The sequence below is a fragment of the Aotus nancymaae genome, unplaced genomic scaffold (assembly GCF_030222135.1).
Source record: "Aotus nancymaae isolate 86718 unplaced genomic scaffold, 86718_ANA_hifiasm-v0.15.2.pri h1tg000040l, whole genome shotgun sequence".
Taxonomy (NCBI): domain Eukaryota; kingdom Metazoa; phylum Chordata; class Mammalia; order Primates; family Aotidae; genus Aotus; species Aotus nancymaae.
The window spans coordinates 56091313-56109408 of NW_026988454.1; the positions used below are offsets into that span (position 1 = coordinate 56091313).

Here is an 18096-nt window from a genome sequence, read left to right on the forward strand (position 1 = left end):
GTCATTTTTAAACATTGCCAGGTGATTCAAACAGCAACCAGGTTTAAAAAACACTGGAGCAAAGGCTAAACACCTGGGCAGAGGACAAGAACACATTTTGCAATCATGTTCTTCCCTTGGGTCCTCTTTCCTTCTGGAGCTTATGGATTCTGGGGAGTGTAGAAGCAAAATGTCACTTTCCCCTGCTTCAGGAAGACTAAGAATTTCCTCTATCACTGTATTAGTCTGTTTTCATGCTGTTGATAAAGACATATCTGAGACTGGGCAATTTACAAAAGAAAGAGGTTTATTGGACTTAACAGGTTCCCCATGGCTGGGGAGGCTTCACAATCACGGCAGAAGGCAAGGGGCAGCAAATCACATCTTACATAGGTGGCAGCAGGCAAAAAGAGGGCTTGAAAAGGAAAACCCTCCCTTATAATAACCATCAGATCTCATGAGACTTCCTATCTGAGAACAGCACGGGATAGACCTGCCCCCATGATCCCACCAGGTCCCTCCAACAACACGTGAGAATTCAAGATGAGATTTGGGTGAGGACACAGCCAAACTGTATCAATCGCCATCAGAAAAGACTTTGCACCCTGAGAAAAAACAAAAATAATAGGGCCATCTAACTGTTTCTGATCCAAGAAACAATAAAACCTTGAATGTTTCCCATAAACCTGGACTGCCTAAGAAATTTTATCCTTGGTTTTTGCTGTACTCCATCTGAAGATTTGCCATAACCTTTGTGAATATAATGATTACATGAGGCAGTTAACTGTTTTTCCCCCATGAACAGACTAATGCAAACTCAGAAACCTTGGCAGTTTTTAATTTTTTCCTTCAAATGTTTTTTATCTGGCAAGCCAGTTATTCTCTTGCTCTCTTTGAAAGTAAACTTTTCCTTTTCTAAATGCTTCTGTCTCTGAGTATTTCTTCCACAAGGATAAAGGTTCATGGAGTGCTTGGACACAGAACTGGATACTCCACTCCTGGGGGCAGAGTTCACTGCAAGTGATAAGGAAAAGAGGAGCTGAGAAATGAGAACCTGTTCTGTCAGCCCAAGGGTGTTTGGAGCTGTAATCCAAGATTAGTTCGACCATAAATATGTCCTCTTAGCTGTACTGAACAAATCTCAAAGTTGGTGTCAGACTCCTTTGCTGTAGGCTTCTTAAGCCTTCTTACCTATACTCAACAATAATTTCTACAAAACTCTAAATCAAAAATGACCCCAAAGACATATAAAAGTACTAGAAATGCACAAACAAAAACACACACCGAGGAACCAAGAGTTTAGCCACTTTCCTTTTCTAAAACTGGGTAAAACCTATTACAATAGGAGTTACTGGCTCTTCTGCTGATAGAAATTTTGTCATGGCAAATTTTACTTGAAATCGAAAAACATAAGCTTGGTGAAGGGAAGGATCTCATCTGTCTTCTCCTGTTACAGTCCCAGGGCCCTGATTACTGAACATGGTAAATGCTCGTAAAAATGTGTTAGATGACTGAAATGCATAAATTTGAAAAACTTACTGGTCCACACAAAGACAGCTGTAATAATAGCTCCTGCAAACTGGGAATCATCTTAGAGCTCGCTCAACTAGAAATCCTACCGTACTACGAGAAAGCTTTCTTTCTTGGTAAAAATCAAACAGTACACAAAACTTATCTAATATGCTCTTCCAAAAAAGTCTGCAATTTGGTGTGATTTTGTTTTTCCAGTTCTGATGCAGAAGATGAACCAGACCATCCATCCCAGGGCCTACCAACTTGGATCCCATGCAGGCATCTACTACCAATATTTGTGAAGCCCAGCACTTCTTTGGAACAGAGCAGACAGTAAAAATTCCTTTTTGATAACAGTTCCTGCATGCAGAGTGGTGGGAGTAGGAGGGTAAAAGTTGCCACTTTCTGGATGGGAGCAATGTCATCAACCCGAGGGAAACCCCTTCATAGGCTAACCAGCAACTCCTGAGGCAAGGCATCTACTCAAGTCAAACAGGTTTCCTCTGGAATCTGGATCAGATATATACAGAGGACGGGCCAGGAATGTGAAAAACAAGTGGTCCCAAGGTAGGGGGCGGAGGCAGAACTGCTGTGAGAGTGGCAGAGAGCAGCCCATTTATGGTTCTCTGACCACACACCTTCTGGTTCCAAGGTGGTCAGAGGGATCTCTGTAAACGAATAAGCACAAAACACAGAACCATTCATTTGACAGAAAACTGAGATCAAAGCTGTACCTGGTACCGCAAGGACAAAAAAGAAACTTCATTAATACTTAGTCTAAAGAGCCTCACATGCAGTAAGCCTTCAAGCACTTGTTCAATGATGGAACAAAAATTGCAAGTAGAGATAACACTTTGAGGTAGTTGCTGGACATAATCTTTCTTTGAGTTCACTTATTCAGTACATGGGTGCTACTGATATGATCATAATGGGCCTAAAGTCTGAGGCAATACTTTAGTTCTCTTACTAAAGCTGCTCTCTTCTAAGAAAACCTGATTAGGAAAAAATCTAAGATAAATAATACAAACATAACAAAATATTAAAAACAGAATTACCGTAAGATCTAGCAATTCCACTTACGGGAATATATTTCAAAAGAACTGAAAACAAGATCTCAGAGAGATAGTTGTACACCCACATTCACAGCAGCATATTAACAAGAACCAAAATGTAGAAGCAACACATATATCCATTGACAGATGAATAAACAAAATGTAATATGTATATACAATGGTATATCATACAGGCTTAAAAAAGAAATTCTAACACATGCTACAAGGATGATCCTTGAAGACATTATGTTAAGTGAAAGAAGCTAGTGCTGAAAGGACAAAAACTGTATGATCCCACTTACATGAAGTACTTAGAGTAGTCAAATTCATAGACAGACAAAGTAGAATGGTGGTTGCCAAGGGCTGCAATGGGGGCGTAGAATGGCAGATATTGTTTAACGGCACAGAATTTGTTTTGCAAGGTAAAAAATGTTCTGTGGATGAGTGGTAGTGATGGTTGTACAACAATGTGAATATACTTAATGCCACTGAACGGTACAATTAAAAATGTTAAAAGGTACATTTTCCATTATGTATATTTTATCAAAATTAAAAATAAATAATTTCTTAATGGAAAAGCATTTTATAATCTCAACAAATTGTTCTGAGCTAAAAGCCCAGCCCCTTATGCTACTCATGTCATCTAACTTTAAAACATTCCGCCAGGCCACCCATCAACTAACTCATAACCAAATGTACCAAAGGTAAGCTGCAATAAATTTACAGAATCTACTAAACACATTCTGCAATTAAAAATCTAAGCAAAGGAAGACATAAGAGCAATATACAAGAACAGTCACAGGGTAGGGTATGGTGGCTCACACCTGTAAACCTAGCATTTTGGGAGGCTGAGGTGGAAAGACTGCTTGAAGCCAGGGTTCAAGACCAGCCTGGGTAACAAAATGAGACCCTGTCTCTGAAAAAGAAAAAAAAAAAAAAAAAAAAAGCCTGGTAAGGTGGCATGCAACTGTAGTCCCAGCTACTCAAGAGACTGAGGTGAGTGGATTGCTTGAGCCCACGAGTCTGAAGCTGCAATGAGCTATGATCATACCACTGCAATCCAGGATGGGCAACATATGGAGACCCTGTCTCTAAAAGAATTAAAATGAAATAAACAGAAAAGGATAGTCACAGTGTAAGAACCAATCTTCTCTGAAATAATTGGAAAAAAAAAACCACAGAAATAGAGAATAATACAAGACATAATTAAAATAACCACAGATCCCAGACAAAAACTGGTGGAATTCATCGCAACTAGACCAGCGTTACAAGAAATGCCTAATGCCTCTGGAAGCAAAAAGATAATAATCACCATCATGAAAACATGCAAAACCATAAAATGTACTAGTAGAGTAGATACACAAAGAAGGAAGAAAAAGAAAACTTATCTCTACGGAAAATCACCAAATCACAATGATAAACATTAAGAGTGGAAGAAACAAAGGATATACAAAACAATCAGAAAACAATTAACAAAATGACAAGAGCAAGTCTTCACCTATCAATAATAGCCTTGAATATAAACAGATTAAACTCCCCACCTAAAAGTTATAGAAAGATTGAATGGATTAAAACAAACAAACAAAAAAACAAAAAAATCCCATTACCTATCAATATATGCTGCCTGCAAAAAACTCACTTCACCCATAAACACACATATGGACTGAAATTGCAGGTATGGAAAAAGATATTCCACACAAAGCAAACCAAACCCGGCAGAAATAGCTATACTTATATCAGATAAAACAGACGATAAATCCAAAACTGTAAAAAGAAACAAAGAAAATCATTATATAATGATAAAGAGATCAAATCAAAAGGCTAAAACAACTGAAAATATATATGCACCAAACACCAGAGCACCAAAATAAATAAAGCCAACATTCATATATTTAAAGGGAATCTCATTCCTGTAATCCCAGCACTTTGGGAGGCCAAAGCAGAAGGAATGCTTGAACCCAGGAGTTTGAGACCAGCCTGGGCAACATAGTGAGACCTTGTTACTAGAAATAATAAAGAAATTAGGCTAGGCACAGTGGCTCATGCCTGTAATCTTAGCACTTTGAAAGGTCAAGGTGGGAAGATCACTTGAGTGCAGTTCAAGACCAGCCTGGGCAACATACTGACACCTCACCTCTATTAAAGAAACAACAAATTAGCCATGGTGACACATAGCTGTAGTTCCAACTACTCAAAAGGCTGAGGCAGGAGAATCACTTCAGCTCAGGAGGTCGAAACTACAGTGAGCCATAATCGTGCCACTGCACTACAGCCTGGGTAACAGAGTGAGATCCTGTCTCAAAAAATATATAAATAAATAAATAAAGGGGCACAGAGACTCCAATACAATAGTAGTTGGGGACTTCAGTAATCCAATCTCAGCACTGGACAGATCATCTAGACAGAAAATCAGCAAAGAAACATTGGATTTAGACCAACTGGGCCTAACAGACATCTACAGAGCATTTCATCCAACAGCTATAGAATAAACATTCTCCTCATCAGCATATTCTCCAAGATAGACCACATGTTAAACAAACAAACAAACAAACAAACACAAAAACCAAATCTCAACTAATTGAAAAAAATCATCTCAAGAATCTTTTCTGGCTGGACACAGCACTTCATACCTATAATCCTAGCAGTTTGGGAGGCTGAGATGAGAGGATTGCTTGAGGCCAGGAATTCAAAACCAGCCTAGTCAACATAGCGAGACCCCATTTCTACAATAGAAAAAAAAAAAAAAACTTTGGCATGGTGACACATGTAGTCCTAGCTACTCAGAAGGCTAAGACAGGGGCTTGCTTGAGCCTAAAAGTTTGAGGCTGCAGTGAGCCATGATCAGGCCACTGCACTTCAGCCTGGGCAACGGTAAGACTCTGTCTCAAAAAATATATGTATCTTTTCTGATCAAAATATAACCTTTTCTGATCTGAGGTGGGTGGATCACCTGAGGTCAGGAGTTTGAGACCAGCCTGGCCAACATGGTGAAACCCTGTTTCTACTAAAAATACAAAAATTAGCTGTGTATGGGGGTAGGCAGCTGTAATCCCAGCTACTCCAGAGGCTGAGGCAGAAGAATCGCTTGAACCTGGGAAATGAAGTTTGCAGTGAGCCAAGATAGTGCCATTGCGCTCCAGCCTGGGTGACAGAGCAAGACTCCATCTCAAAAAAAAACCCAAAAAATACTACAAGCTGGGTACAGTGGCTCACACCTGTTATCCCAGAACTTTGAGAGGTTGTGGGAGGATTGCTTGAGGCCAGAAGTTTGAGACCAGCCTGGGCAACATAATGAGACCCTGTCTCTATTTTTTAAAATAAAATTTAAAAATAAAAAATGCTCAATATCACTCATAATTAGGGAAATGCAAATCAAAACCACAATGAACTATCATCTCACCCCACTTAAAATGACGATTATTAAAAAGACAAGAAAATAACAGATACTGGAAAGGATGAGAAAGAGGACCACTAGTACACTGCTGGTGGGAATGCAAATTAGTGTAACAACTGTGGAAATCAACATGGAGGTTCTTCAAAAACCTAAAAACACTTCTACCATATGATTCAGCAATCCCATTGCTGGGTATACATCCAAAAGAAAGAAAATCCGTATATCAAAGACACAGCTACATGCCCATGTTTACTGCAGCACTATTCATGATAGTCAAGATATGGAATCAGTCTAAGTATCCTTCAATAGATAAGTGGATAAAGAAAATGTGGTATGTATACACAATGAAATACTATTTGGCCATAAAAAGAATAAAACACTGTCATCATTTGCAGCAGCATGGATAAAACTGAAGTCATTACGTTAAGTGAAACGGACCAGGCACGGAAAAACAAGTATTGCATATTGTCACTCATATGAAAGCTTTAAAAATTGATGACAGGGAGGCAGAGAGTAGAATGATGGTTACTAGAAGCTGGGAAGGGTGGAGTGGTGGTGAAAAGAGTTGGTTAATGGGTACAAAAACATGGTTAGGTAGAAGCCAGGTTTGGTGGCTCACACCTATAATCCCAGCATTTTGGGAAGTCAAGGTGGGCGGATCACCTGAGGTCAGGAGTTCGAGACCAGTCTGACCAACATGGTAAAACCCCGTCTTTACTAAATATACAAAAATTAGCTGGGCATGGTGGCAGATGCCTGTAATCCAAGCTACTTGGGAGGTAGAGGCATGAGGACTGCTTGAACCTGGGAGGCAGAGGTTGCAGTGAGCCGAGATCATGCCATTGCACTCCAGCCTGGGCAACAAGAGTGAAACTCCGTCTTAAAAAAATAAATATAAAAAACAGTTAGAAGGAATAAGTTCTAGTGTTCAACAGCACAGTAGGGTCATTATAGTAATTCTCCTGCCTCAGTCTCTCGAGTAGCTGGGATTACAGGTGTGCACCACCATGCCTGGCTACTTTTTTTTTTTGAGACATCGAGTCTTGCTCTGTCCCAAGGCTGAGGCTTAAGTGCAGTGACTCGATCTCAGCTCACTGCACCCTCCGCCTGTCCCCAGGCTGGGGCTTAAGTGCAGTGACTCGATCTCAGCTCACTGTACCCTCCGCCTCCCGGGTTTAAGCAATTCTCCTGCCTCAGCCTCCTGAGTAGCTGGGATTACAGCTGTACCACCACACCCAGCTGATTTGTGTATTTTTAGTAAAGACGGGTTTCACCATATTGGCCAGGCTAGTCTTGAACTCCTGACCTCAGGCATTCCACTCGCTTTGGCCTCCCAAAGTGCTGGTATTAAAGGCATGAGCCACCACGCTCGGCCTAATTTTTGTATTTTTAGTAGAGACAGGGTTTTGCCATGTTGACCAGGCTGATTCAAACTCCTGACCTCAGGTGATCTGCCCACCTTGGCCTCTCAAAGTGCTTAGAAGTATAGGTGTGAGCTACCACACCTGGCCTCAACTGCATTTTAATAGGCTAAAAGCACAGTGATAAGGGAAATAAAATATTGAGAGGAAAAAAAAAAGGCATTAACTCTTGAGTTAACTCACCCACTGTCCCACAAACATAAAAAAGATTCTCCTATGTAAGATTTGTTGGCCTGGGTAATGGGGCATATTCCATCCCCATACTAGCTGTACCTGTAATCACGTTCAGTGATTGCTGAAGCTTTTCTCCCCCAGCTCATAGTTGTTGGCTTTTTGTTTTTTAGAGAAGGGGTCTCTTTAAATTTTTAGAGACAGGGTCTTGCTATATTGCCCAGGCTGGTCTCAAATTCCTGAACTCAAGGGATACTTCCACCTTGGCTTCCTGAGTAGCTGGGATTACAGGTGTGAGCCATCATGCCCTGCTCTTAGCTCACAGCTTTTAGCTCTTCTGAAAATCTCTATTTTACAGGTACCTGACTATAGCAGACACGCTCTAAGGTAATCCCCAATGAGTCACATCCCTGTGCTAGCCTCTACTCTTGCTTCTAGATACTAGAATATGGTAAAGGCAATGGAATGTTACTCCCACAATGACATAATGTCATCTAAGACTCGTTTAGAGATTCTCCTGCTTGCTTTAAGAAGCTGCCATGTTGTGAGAGGCATCTGTGAGTGGGCCACATGGCACAGAACTGTGGGAGGCTTCCAGAAGCTGAGTGGTACCCAGCTGACAGTCAGCAAGAAACAGAGACCTCAGTCTACAAGAGTACGAAACCCTAAAAGCAGCCCTGTGAGATGGTAAATGTCTGTTGTTTTAAGGTGTTCAATTTGTTATGTGTTACCCAGCAATAGAACACTTGGGTATTTGTTAGTTAGGTATCAGCAGACACTTACCTAAGAACTGATCAGTAGAATGAATGCTAATTCTTAGAATTGTACTAAGTCTTTTCCTTCCAACATGGAACTTTAACAATGCCTATGATCTCATAAGACCATTCACATTTTGGTTTGTGGAACCATAGTGAATTTTCCAGTGTGGATTTTGAAATTTTCTTCCATGTTCTTATCATCATCATCCTCTCCCTGAGCTGCATCTTCTACCCTGTAACAGTAAATGCTGAATTCCTATTCTGCCAAGTAACTGCTACTGCCTAGTTTCCAACAACTTGAGAAAAAGCAGTAAGTGAAGCAGAAGTAATTTCCAAGTTCTAACTAAGGGAAAAGTACAGTATAAAAAGAGCAGAAGGGCTGGCGCGGTGGCTCACGCCTGTAATCTCAACACCTTGGGAGGCTGAGGTGGGTGGATCACTTGAGATCAGGAGTTTGAGATCAGCTTGGCCAACATGGTAAACCCTCTCTACTAAAAATACAAGAATTAGCTGGGCATGGGGGCACATGCCAGTAATCCCAGCTACTCAGGAGGCTAAGGCAGGAGAATCACGTGAACCAGGGAGGCAGAAGTTGCAGTGAGCCGAGATCATGCCACTGCACTCCAGCCTAAGTGGTAAGAGTGAGAGACACCGTCCTCCACCCATCCACCCCTCAAAAGAATAAATAAAAAGAGCAAGAGGGTTTTAACCATTAACTTCTCTACCAGCCCTCTCCAAAGTTGTTAGGTCATTACATGAACCAACATTGTGGCAGGCATATAAGGTGAATGGGCAGTGGTCAAGAAAGATGCTGTATTTTACTTGAGACAAAACAATTGCACATTTACAGAAATTAAGTAAAAGAAAGCACAACTACTCCAATCAGGTAGAAATCAGATGTTATTCAGCATAAAACTGGAGGAAGTAAACAAAATTTCATCAATTCTAAGCATTTTTCAAAGGATTGCCTGCACCAATTTTGTCATGCACATAGGAAATACCCTTTCTGATCCTTGACTCCTAAGCCACCAAGTCACTTTCTAATCTTTACTTTGGTTTCCCAGGTATTTCAAACTCAGGAAGGAGGAACCCTGGATAGGTGACACAAGTATTCCAATCACTGGAAAAGACTGTGCCTCACTGTAAATTACACTTGCAACCTGGTTTACAGTAATTATGATATGATCACCACCCAGATGTGGTGAAGAGCTAATCTTGAGCAAGGCTCAGACCCAGCCTCTGTTACTGAGGTAGGCAAAGGACCTCAAAAGACTCCATCTATAACCCTACTCCTAATGTAACTCTGAAACAGCTTTTAAAATTAGAACATAGTGTGTCCAAATCCCATTTGAACACAGAATATTAACATATAAAAATAACTTTTTAAAATGTCTGTAAAGATAGTATCCTCTCCATAATTGAATGAATTACTGTATTTCACTGAATCTAAGCCACTGATTGTAAAACACATTATTTTATATATACATATGGGGAAAAAATGCCAATTGAACTTTGTCACAATGTTAAATGATCACTGATTGTAAGACATGTCCTGATTTCAGAGACGTTAAAAGTGTGGGGGCAAAAACTGTAACTTAAGAGTCAATGAAATGCAGTACTAAATTCAGGTAATTATTCAAATAAGTTATTAAACATTAAGTACATTAAATTGACATGTAATCATTTATCATTAGCACTTTTTTTGTCTTTTTTTCTTTTCATTAGCACATTCTTAAAGCTATTTATCATTTTGGTTTCACTTCTCATTTGAAATGAAGAACAGGGGAGCACTTGTACTAATTTCTAGCAGACATTTTGCACAAACTTTAAAACTTATGGATTCCCAATTTGGAAATCATCTCATTTTCATTTCTAGAATCACCGATCAGGAGGCAAAAAAAATGAGGCCTATGTTAAGTGAGAGGGCAAGGCTAGGAGTCAAGGCTTGAAGCCAGGCCCCTTGGGCCCTGTTCTGTGTTTTCACTGAAATGAGAAATCAATTTGAGTCATAAGCATTCTATGATCCAACCCTACAGATAGGGTAAAGCAATTAATAAAAGTATCTCTCCATTTCTCTTTCACGAAACTATTCTCAACTTTCCTGGCAAAGTATTGATACTGATAATTTGTTCAACCAATGAATTCACCTCCTACATGGTCTCATTCTATGAGAACAATACCCAACTTCTCAAAGACAAACGCCTCTTTGCATGCTCTGAGGGGTAGAGACCATAAAATATTTCCTAATCAGTCACATGCCAAATACTAGCCTTATAACAAGATCCCAATGTACGTGCTTGAGACCATTTGGTTACTTATGGAAGACTCTGGGAATTACTGAACATTTCAAAACTTTTTAGCATTCGCTATAATTGGACCTAGAAATTTTAATCCCCAAAGCATGGTGAAATTCTGCTAATGCTCTGCTCTGAATAGCCTCCGTAGAAGTGGCAATTATTCAAGGATGTCAGTGAGTAATCCATTTTCTCTAAATGTTAGTCCCTTTTGTCCTGGTTTCAGGCAAGTGCTTCACATGGGAGTTGCCAGTATTAACAGGAGAGGACTCAAACACCACTGCATTTGATGGGTTGGTTAGATTTCAGCTGTGGACTCTGTCAAACTATTTCCAGATGTCTCTATTACAGAATGCCTCATTGTATCATTCATTTCAATCACTTCAAAATCCATTTCATTCCATTTTTCTGCATCCTCCTCTTCATTCTCTTCCTCATATTCATTTAGCCCGGAGCTAGAAAGCAAAGCTTTCTGGTCCTCACTCTTTCTATTTTCTTTTCGCTGGCGATTAAGAGGTGAAGTGGCTAATTTGTACATCACAGGAAATAAAACACCAGTGGCTACTGATGCTCCCAAAGAGGCATACAGCACTACAGGCAAATCAGGGTATTTTCCTTGAAAAATTCCAATCATCGCAGGAATAGCCATTTCTCCCAGGGCAGCACCAATTACAAAAAATGCTGCAGATTTCCCATGGATGGTCGTGTACTGTTCAATCCAAGAAACACCACTGGGAAATGTGGCTGCCATTGAGGCCCCATACACTGAAGTTGCTATCCAGAGACAAACTGGGTTCTTGTCAAAAAGCACCAGAAATAAAGATGAGGTCAGGCTGCCAATGTTACTCAACACAATCATGGTTCCAGGTAGTAAGCATGTAGCAAAAAAGATTGCCAGGCCCCTGCAGGCTGCAAATGTCCCCCAGAAGATGGAATTCAACCCAGCGGCTTCACTTTCTTTCATGCCAACATGGGTGGTTGCAAATGAGAAAACATAAGAGCCATATGTTACCTCGGCTCCAACATAGAAAAAGAAGAACACAAAAAGGAGACAAAGAAGGGCGTTGTGATATTTTGCTCTTCGAGATGTCTGAGCAGATGCTCTTTCTTTTTCCTGCTTTGAGCTATTCTTTAAAAACAGAGCAAACAAAATGACAGAAACTACGAACATGTAAGTTCCGATAACAGCATAAGCCCACAGTAAAGTCATATCATTAGGTACTCCAAACAGAACTCCTGAGTCAGCGTCAGATGATCGGTTGAGTGCAGGATGATGAAAGTCAGACTCTGTGTGGTTTTCAGCAGACACTGTCGGACCCAATGCCAGTTTAGCTAGCAGTGGAGCCAAAAAGGCACCCAAAGCAAAACAGAAGTGTAAGGCCTGCAAATGTGGGGCTCCTTTGTCCCCCCAAAGAGCCAAGATAAGGACGTTACCACCTATCAATGAAAGATGGGAAAAATTATTTAAGTTAAACATAGTCACTTATTTTTTTTTAAAGTTCACTTATCAGAAAGGAGGTGAGTTTATTTTACACGGCACAAGCATTATAATATTCTAATTATCAAACATTGCAACTAAATCAACTCTGAAAAGGAACTCTAACCCACTACCACCAGACAACTCTAAGCATTATAACATCACATACTCACAAATCGAATGCTACAGTCTAGTGAACCACTACCTCCGAGAGCCAAGGACACTAGCAAGAGGCTTTTTATAATGCAGTTCTAACATCAGACTGGGGAAGAAATATTCATATATTAATATTTTACATATATATATTTAGAAGGCAAAATTTTATCATCAGATAGTAGCCAAATTACCAAAGTTTTCTGCACTTGCTCTTGGTAACCACTTGAGGAAAATTACTTACTTATGTATGTAACAGATGCAAAACATGCATCCAAGAACCTGAATACTCCAGGGTTCTGGTGTACCCGTTAGAGGAAACAAGGACACCATTTAGCAACTGCATTTATACTGTCTAAACATCTAGGAGGAGAAAAGCAAGAAGCAGTACATCTTGGGCTATCTTTTTTTTCCAACAGATATTTTCAGATAAATATATAATTCCACCCTATAATTTCATAACCAAATTAAGCCTGAAGTAAAATAAAATATTTCCCCAACAGATCACATAACAGCAGCTCAGGGAAGGGAAGGGTAGAAAGCTGATTTTAGGAATAAACAAATGCCACCTGTGTTACTTAGTAGGTTTTAAAAGACATGATGATACGGGAAAAAATCTACGGCAGGAGGGCGGAAACTTTTGGGACAGAAAAGAAAGAGAGCCTAGTCCACAGCACGAATCTCTCTCGGCTTGGAAGTCAAGGTACATGTCAAGTTGGATTGCTGTTTCTATGCTTTCTCAGCCAAACAGGGGTTCCAAACTTGGTTTAACCCATTAAACCACCAACTCCTCCCATATGAGCACAATAAAGTTCTACCCCAAAATGAAAGCCTATTCACCTGCACTGTAATTACCCACACAGGGCCTTCCCTGTTGACATTGTAAATCAACCATCTCTCATAGAACAAAATTCTTTAAGTCCATTTCAGACTTGGCTGCTCAGAAATAGGCCCCCTAATTAGCAAGAATAGCTGCTAGAAGGATGATTCATTCTGAGTGACTCCACGACCAACTCAGTAGGTCTGTGTCATTTTACAGGGCATTGCAAGTGATTGTTTTTTGTTTTTTTTCTTTTTCTTTTTTTTTGAGACAGAGTTTCGCTCTTGTTACCCAGGCTGGAGTGCAACGGCGCTATCTCGGCTCACCGCAACCTCCGCCTCCTGGGTTCAAGTAATTCTCCTGCCTCAGCCTCCCAAGTAGCTGGGACTACAGGCGTGCACCACCACGCCCAGCTAATTTTTTTGTATTTTTAGTAGAGATGGGGTTTCACCATGTTGACCAGTATGGTCTTGATCTCTTGACCTCGTGATCCACCCGCCTTGGCCTCCCAAAGTGCTGGGATTATAGGCGTAAGCCACCGCGCCCGGCCGTGATCATTTAACATTATCTATTGTGCTTCTTCTAATAGAAAGTCCCTACTCCCAGAGATGACACAGAAGAGCTCACTAACCTGTATCCAGAATGCCAATTGAAGTACCAAAGACAGACATCATGATAGTGAGTAATACTGCTGTCTTGCAAAAAGGAACAAGATAAAGACCAACTGTGGTAGCCAACATTGACACTCCTGAGAAGGTAGAAAATCAACTATAAAAAATAATATCCATGCAAAGTCGTAGATCAAGTCAACATCATAAATGTCCAAACATGCAAAATAAGGTCAAATTTAAATTAGGTAATGAGTAGACGAGAGTTTTTGCTTATAAAAGTGGTTATGTTATTGGAATCTTTTATAATCTTTATGGACTATGAAATATAAATAATTATAACACAAATACATTTCCAGCACTGCTAATTATCAAGCTGTAAATTATACCACAAGGCAAAGTTTTATACCAAAAGAGACAAGCCAAAATTAATTTAAATTATTCACATTGAAGAACCTAAAAGATATTTTTAGACATGAGGCAAAAAATTAAAAAGACAAAAATAAAATGCAACTACTAGAGCAGGTTGTAGTAAAATTTACTAAAAAAATTACTTTGAGAAATAGGGAGGAAAAGATAAGAAATATGTTCTTTCCACCCACTTTGGAAATAAGAGGGATTATTTATTAATTCATTAACAATAACAAATTATTCTTCTTGCTTCCAAAAGAATTTTATCATATTAATCTAAATTTTCTCTAAATATTTCAACTTATTTAAAAAAAAGTATATGTTCAAAGCTTTGCCAGGCCAGGTGTGGTGGCTCACACCTGTAACTCCAACATTTTGGGAGGCTGATCTTTTGAGCTCAGGAGTTCCAGACCAACCTGGGCAACATGGTGAAACCCCAACTCTACTAAAAATACAAAAATTAGCCAGGTGTGGTGGCGCACATCTGTGGTCCCAGCTAACTGGGAGGCTACGAAGGTGGAGGTTGCAGTGAGCAGAGATCGCATCACTGTGCTCCAGCCTGGGCAAAAGTGGGAGAGGAGACCCTGTCTCAAAAAAAAAAAGAAGCTTTGCGTCCTATTTCCCGGGTGAGACAGAGCCCTCTGGTGTTGTCCAATGACGACACGGGGCAGTAGGGACAAAAACGTAGCCTACGTCAGTTCACCCACCCTCCCATCTTCATTTCCAGTGCAGGGTGCAGGCTGGGCAGGGTCAAAGAGCTCCTGCTGATCTACGGTGGCCCCAGGAAATCTGCCTAAACCCTGATAAGCAGAGTTTTTTGGACAACCAGTATGTGATCCAGGAGTGGTATCTAATTTATAGTGGTTGGGAAGGCTAAGGATTGCTAACACAATTTAGAGCTAATCTAAATTTCTAGAGGGCCCCAGCACAGATTCTCTCCAGCTGTCAAGGTGAAAGCAGGTACCAGGGAAACCCAACTGCCATTGAGGACACCTAAACACTACCCATTTCAGCTGCCAACCACTCTGCAAGCTAGTGCTTTCATATTTTCAAAGACAAGCTGTAAATTCACTGACAGTCATAAAGAAAGTAAACTTAGCATTTACTTACCCAAAAGTAAAAAATGATTCATGACGTCAACAAGAACTCCACCAATCACAGAGCCACTCAAATATCCAAAGGCACGACCCACAAAAATGAAAGACAGACTACTGATATTTCGGTTCACATTTGTTGCCAAATCTTGAAACGTGGGTCCGATTATAGCAACACACAATCCCTGAAATTTAAAAAGACAAAAGCTTTTACTACAATAATTAAAATAATGTCTAACTATGTGGTAGCTTCTTCCACTATAAAAAAGGGGGACAGGGCTTGGGATTTACAATGTAATGCAGGGAATTAGACTACTGCTTTTTAGTTTTGACTAAAACTTTTTTTTGTTTTGACACCTCTCAATTTTTAAGAAATCAATTTTGTTGTTGCAATCCTGTTTCTTTTCTGAACAATATCTTTAAAAGACTATTCTGTATTGCTAATAAAATATAATATTAAAAAACACAGCCAGGTGTGGTGGTGCATGCCTGTAGTCCCAGTTACTAGAGAGGCTGAGGTGGAAGGATTGCTTAAGCCTTGAGATCGAGGCTGTAGTGAGTTCTGACTGAGCCACTGCGAAACATCAAAACATCAAAATACTATTCCTTTTTTTTGGTGTTGTTAAACAGCAATATTTCTGGATGCACATGGGGTCCTTCCCCTGAACTATATATATAAAACATGCAGGAGATAAACAATTTAAATGTTTCTAAATCTACACTTTTCTTCCAAGCCATCAGAATTACAGTCAGTAAAGGTTGCTTAGAAAATATTACATGCCCAAGTATAGAATGACTTTAACAACAAAACTTTACTCAAAGACAATGCAGTGTTAGCAAGAAGTAAGGATTACAGTTGACTTTCAGAGGAAATTCACTGGACACAAAAAAAAATGCTTCCAATCAGTCTACATTTCCAGAATATCATTGATTCTAATTGCCCTGCTCTGCTCTAAATGCATGAAGTGCGCCCCCTGCCCAATCATTAACAGTCCAAGACCAAGGACCAATGTGGGCCCAGGTGCACAGCAAGCACCTAGTACTTCGAGAGAAGTCTGAGCACAGAATCTAATCAAATTAGTTCATGTCTTCAAAGGATTTACAACAGACCTGACACTCAGTGAGGACTCACCAAAAATCTGAAGTGATTTCTTTCTTCACCCCTCCCCACCACCCCCAATCAAAATACTCTAAAGAAACAATTCTGGCTCAGAGTCCCTGAGATGCTAAGTGACCACAAATGACTCTTCAGAGGACTCATCCTCCCCACTCCCCAAGGATCATATATCAGGTGATAAGAGGGAGGTTTCCCAAAAGTGAATCGAGGGGCGGCCCAGGGGTTTGGCAAAAGTCGCTTCTAGCCTTGCAGTTTGCTCCAAGAAAAACATTTAAGAATCTCAAGTTGGTTTTATTAATAAATACGGCTGTGGGCAAAGTAAGAGACATATTCCCGGCCCTACATATTCCTGGCTGGTTAAATAATCAGCTGTGTGATCCAGAAAAGTCACTCTCCCCTCTGGGCCCATTTCCTTATCTGCAAAATTAAGCAGTTGGACGAATTAAGCCAGACCACCAGGAAGAAGAAAAGCAGTTTTTCTGTGTAATAATTTGGGGGTTGAGTGACGGGGTGAGAAGAGCAGCGGCCAAAGCCCTGGGCAACTTGCAACCTTCCCATCCCACGAAGAAATAGGAAGGCTTGCTGGGCCGGGCGCGGTGGCTCACGCCTGTAATCCCAGCACTTTGGGAGGACGAGGCAGGTGGATTACCTGAAGTCAGGAGTTTGAGACCAGCCCGGCCAACATGGTGAAATCCCGCCTCTACTAAACATACAAAAATTAGCCAGGCATAGTGGCGGACGCCTGTAGTCCCAGCTACGTGGGAGGCTTAGGCAGGAGAATCGCTTGAACCCGGGAGGCGGATACTGCAGTGAGCTCAGATCGCACCACTGCACTCCAGCCTGGGCAACAGAGCGAGACTCCGTCTCAATAAAAAAATAAAAAAGGCTTGCTGGAGCTCAAAAACATATTCAGAAAATCTCTTTTGCACTTAACAATAACACTCCAACTTTAGAAGTGTGCCCATTTTCCAGATGATGAAACTGAGGCCCAAACAGATTAGGTAACGCTCCTAAGGTCAGTTTGCAAGTGGCAAAGGCGAGACTCAAATGCCCCGGCCTGGGAGGGTTGCAGCCCGGGATCTCACCAGCCCCAGGAAGGAAGAAAACAGGATCACAGTGGTGAACCACCGCAGCATGCTCCCGGTCCCATCGCTCGGCTGGGAGACCGCCACCGTCTCCGGCTCTTTCTCATTCTCGGCCGGGGCCTCAGGCTGCAGGAGCCGCTGCCCCATAGCCGGGGGCCCAGCCCCACGGAGCTCCACTTCCAACTCCAGCTTGGCGGCTCCAGAGAAGGCGTCTTGCTGCCGCCGCGCTTCTCAGTTCTCAGCGGAACCTCTAGAGCTCGGAGACGAGCACTGGCCCCGCCCCCAGGCCCGGCTGTCCCTCGGGGCGCCACTTCCCAAGGGACCGCCCAAGCCAGGACTGAGAAGGCCAACTTCGCAACACGGCCGGCGTTCAGGTCAGCGGACGCGCGCCCTGCGGCACACACGGCGCCTGCGCGGGTCACGTGGAAGAAATGTGGCCTCTCGCCAACCGGGACCGCGCCTCAAGCCGGAAGTTGATGTGGTTGCCTAGGAGACTGTACGCGGCTCTCTAGCCTCGGCATCTTGCTTAGCTGAGCCCACAGAGGCTGGCGGATGTGCGCCCCATGGCGGAGCGAGCTGAAGCCACAGCCTGGGACCAGAGAATCAAGATGTAAAACGCGGCCAAACCATTATGAGGAAAATGGGCCAAGAATTGAACGACGGCGCTTCGCGCCGGCTCCCCGAGTCGCCTGGGGAGCGGAGGGAGCCTGAAAATCTGGTCCTTATACAACTTTTTGAAATCCCTGAGAT

The 18096-nt window shown here is 41.6% G+C and overlaps 1 protein-coding gene across 1 annotated transcript; it reads right to left on the reverse strand.

Moving 5' to 3' along the window:
- Positions 1-268: 268 nt before the first annotated feature.
- On the reverse strand, positions 269-17690 carry MFSD4B (major facilitator superfamily domain containing 4B). Its single transcript, XM_012438481.3, is given in 5 exon segments — positions 269-10882; positions 10885-12018; positions 13663-13779; positions 15161-15329; positions 17347-17690. Coding segments are annotated over 5 exon segments (1674 nt in total). The 5' UTR covers positions 17494-17690; the 3' UTR covers positions 269-10775.
- Between the last annotated feature and the right edge of the window lie 406 nt (positions 17691-18096).